This window comes from Pteropus alecto, unplaced genomic scaffold (assembly GCF_000325575.1).
Source record: "Pteropus alecto unplaced genomic scaffold, ASM32557v1 scaffold339, whole genome shotgun sequence".
In the NCBI taxonomy this organism is placed as follows: Eukaryota; Metazoa; Chordata; class Mammalia; order Chiroptera; family Pteropodidae; genus Pteropus; species Pteropus alecto.
In genome coordinates this window covers 705243-708145 of record NW_006442509.1, presented here as the reverse complement: position 1 = coordinate 708145, position 2903 = coordinate 705243, and the positions used below count along the sequence as shown (strand labels likewise).

At 66.8% G+C, this 2903-nt stretch overlaps 1 protein-coding gene across 1 annotated transcript in view; it reads right to left on the bottom strand.

Moving 5' to 3' along the window:
• Positions 1–208: 208 nt before the first annotated feature.
• FAM207A (family with sequence similarity 207 member A) overlaps positions 209–2903 on the bottom strand; it is a 21495-nt gene continuing 18800 nt past the window's right edge. The window contains exons 5-6 of the mRNA XM_006922559.3: positions 1601–1666; positions 209–466 (exon numbers count right to left, since the gene is read on the bottom strand). Of these exons, the coding sequence (XP_006922621.1) occupies positions 343–466; positions 1601–1666 (190 nt within the window). The 3' untranslated portion in view covers positions 209–342. The remainder of the gene's footprint in view (positions 467–1600; positions 1667–2903) is intronic.

Here is a 2903-nt window from a genome sequence, read left to right as displayed (position 1 = left end):
TCAGAGCTGCTGCTGGTGGCAGCCCTGGCCTCTGAGCCACACGTCCCCGACTGCCCCGGCACAGCACGAGCCCCACTCCCGTCCGTGATCCGGGAAAGGAAGCCACTCCCTTCACGTGCTAAGTCCACGTCTGCACCCTTCAGCCTGGCGCTGCTCATGATGCGTCCTGCTCCACGGCGTCGGGACAGAGGGAAGCACGAGCCTCGGCCTGAGTTCGCAGGGTGTTTATTGACGCCTCGGGGCGCGGCCCACCCACCTCCAAACCAGTGAACACGCAGAGCGGGGCTGCCTGCACGATGGTGAGGACGTGGCCCTCGCCAGCACGGCACACCCCAGGCCAGGTCAGAGCAGCCCACCGCCACCCAGCTGCATCTGCCGTGCCAGCTGCTGCCCGATGGCCAGCAGGGGGCTGGCTCTGTAGGCCGGACTGGCCAGCAGCTCCTGAAAGCGGGTCCTTTCTTCCTCGCTGAAAGAATCAAGGTCAGAGGTCAGCAGACCCCACAGCCCGGGTGGGGGCACAGGAGCATTCAGCACCTAGGACCCACCTTGGCTGAGCCACCCCACGCCCTGGCGCCTCAGGGAAGGCTGGACCCTGGAGTGGACAGGACAGGCCGGGGTCAGCACAGGGAGGGACACTGGCAGCAGCTGGATGTGGGGTAGGGAGTGAGGGCCTGTGAAACTGCCCCGAGCTCCTGGAGCAGGCAGCCCTGCTGGGTGTCTGAGGCGGTCTGAGGGCTGAGCAGGGCTTCAGGCAGGAGGGTAGAGGCTGCCCTGAGACTGCCTCACGGTCCCAGTGACCCTGGAGACACTGTGCCCACCCAGGAGGGTGGGGGGTGCTGGCACCCAGGGAGGGGGTTCTAGGCCCCCAACTTGACCTTGACGGGGAGCTGCTATTAAATGGAACAGGCTGCCAACGCTGAAGGCAGCAGCCTGCACGCACCCTGCACACGTGTGCCCTTACGTAAGAGGCGCCCGCCCTCCACGCTGCCTAAGCCAACTGGACAGTGCAGGGCCAGAGGGCCAGAGCTTGGCACCCCGCAGCCCAGGCCAGCTCTGCTCACCGAGGGGTGCTGCAGCCCCCAGAGGGGACAGGAGGGGCACCCTTCCTCCTGCAGGAGGCCCTGGGCACCCTCCCCCCAGTCCACAGTGGTGCCTGCTGCTCTCTGCGCCTAAACCCAGCCATCTGCCAGCAGTGGGCGTGGTCATGCCGCCTCTGGAAACACTGGGGCCAGCTCGAGCTCTGCGGGCCCTGAGGCCCAGCTGTGGCTGCTGGTCACCGGCTAGGGGCTCCTGCAGAATAACCCCACTGGACTGTCCCAGCCACGTGACACACTCAAGCCTCCTGGGACAGCGGAGGTTCCGACAAGGACCTGAGCCCAGTGGCAGCTCCCCTCACCACCCCGGGGGAAGGGGCTTCCTAGCCCCACTGGGAATAGGCTGCTTCACGCCAACTTGGCTGTGCCCCAGAGCTGCCCCCAGCCAAGCTGGCCAGAGCGCCCAAGGGAACTAGCTGGGTTGGGGCACCTGGCCAGACAGGGACAGTCCTGGGGGTGGGCGAGGAGGGAGGCGGGGGCCCTATCTGGCGGTGGGCGGTACTCACAGCAGCTGCAGCCTCTGAGCCGCGCTCATCCTGCTCAGCTCGGCCGGCCGGGGCCTGCTGCCTGCCCTGCGGGGACAGAGAAGCTGGTCAGCGCCACCCGCTTCACCTGGACCGGCCTGGGAGCGCATCTCTAAGGTCGTGACCACAGAGGACTTTTGGATTACGCTGGGACCAGCTCTCTTGTCACCGAGCACGACTCTGGGAGAATGCGGGCTGGGGCAAGAGGGGAGAAGCTGCCTTGTCCTGGCCAACTCCTTACCTTGGCCCCCAGACCAGGCCTCGTCTTTCATTCACATCCTTTAGAAATACTAATGAAGGCACTTCCGGGCCACCCAGGACGGCGCGTGGGCCACCCTCCCTTCGCCCTGACTCTGAACTCGGTCCCGACTCCCTCCACTCCTCCCGCCCCTGCTCCTGCCCCCACCTGGACGAGGGTCCCTTGCTGAGCCAACTCCTTACCTTGGCCCCCAGACCAGGCCTCGTCTTTCATTCACATCCTTTAGAAATACTAATGAAGGCACTTCCGGGCCACCCAGGACGGCGCGTGGGCCACCCTCCCTTCGCCCTGACTCTGAACTCGGTCCCGACTCCTTCCACTCCTCCTGCCCCTGCTCCTGCCCCCACCTGGACGAGTGTCCCTTGCCGACCCCCTACAGGTCCCATGGAGCGCATGCCTGCAGAACCGGGGCTTGGCCCCCCTCCCGCCAGCCCGTGTCCCCAGACAGCAGCCACATGCTGGCAGGTGAGAATGGGGTCCAGCACACCCTACGGCCAGGGCCTCGGGCTATGGTGCTCCACCCCAGACTAAAAGACCAAGTGGCAGGTCGACTGAGGCCTCCCACAGCCCCACTGGCCCCAGGATGCATCTGGGAGGCCCCTCAGCACCCACGGGGCCAAGTGGCTGAGCCCTCCTCGCTCAGCCTCAGGGCCTTCCCGGGCCCGGTCAGCAGCTTCCCACACACGCGCGACGTCATCCTAGGTGGGCCTTCCCCGAGTCAAGGACACTGCACTCACAGCCAGGCCAGGCGAACCCCCTTCAGCAGAGGCACAGGGGCTGGGCTTTCCCATGTAGCGCCCACCCCCAAGCTGCCCCCGCTGTCCGGGCAGGCCTGGCCTCCAGCCTGCTTGGACACCCCACCGCTGAAGGCCCTGGCTCTGGCTGGAGAGCCTGGCTCTGGCTGCAGGGCCGAGTGGGATGGGCAGTGGGGGGAAGCCCGCCTGCCAAGACTGCTGTGCAGCTCCCAAGCACACGGCCCGCTGGCCGGGGGCCCACAGAGGCTCTGGGGCAGAAGAGGACCGCTGC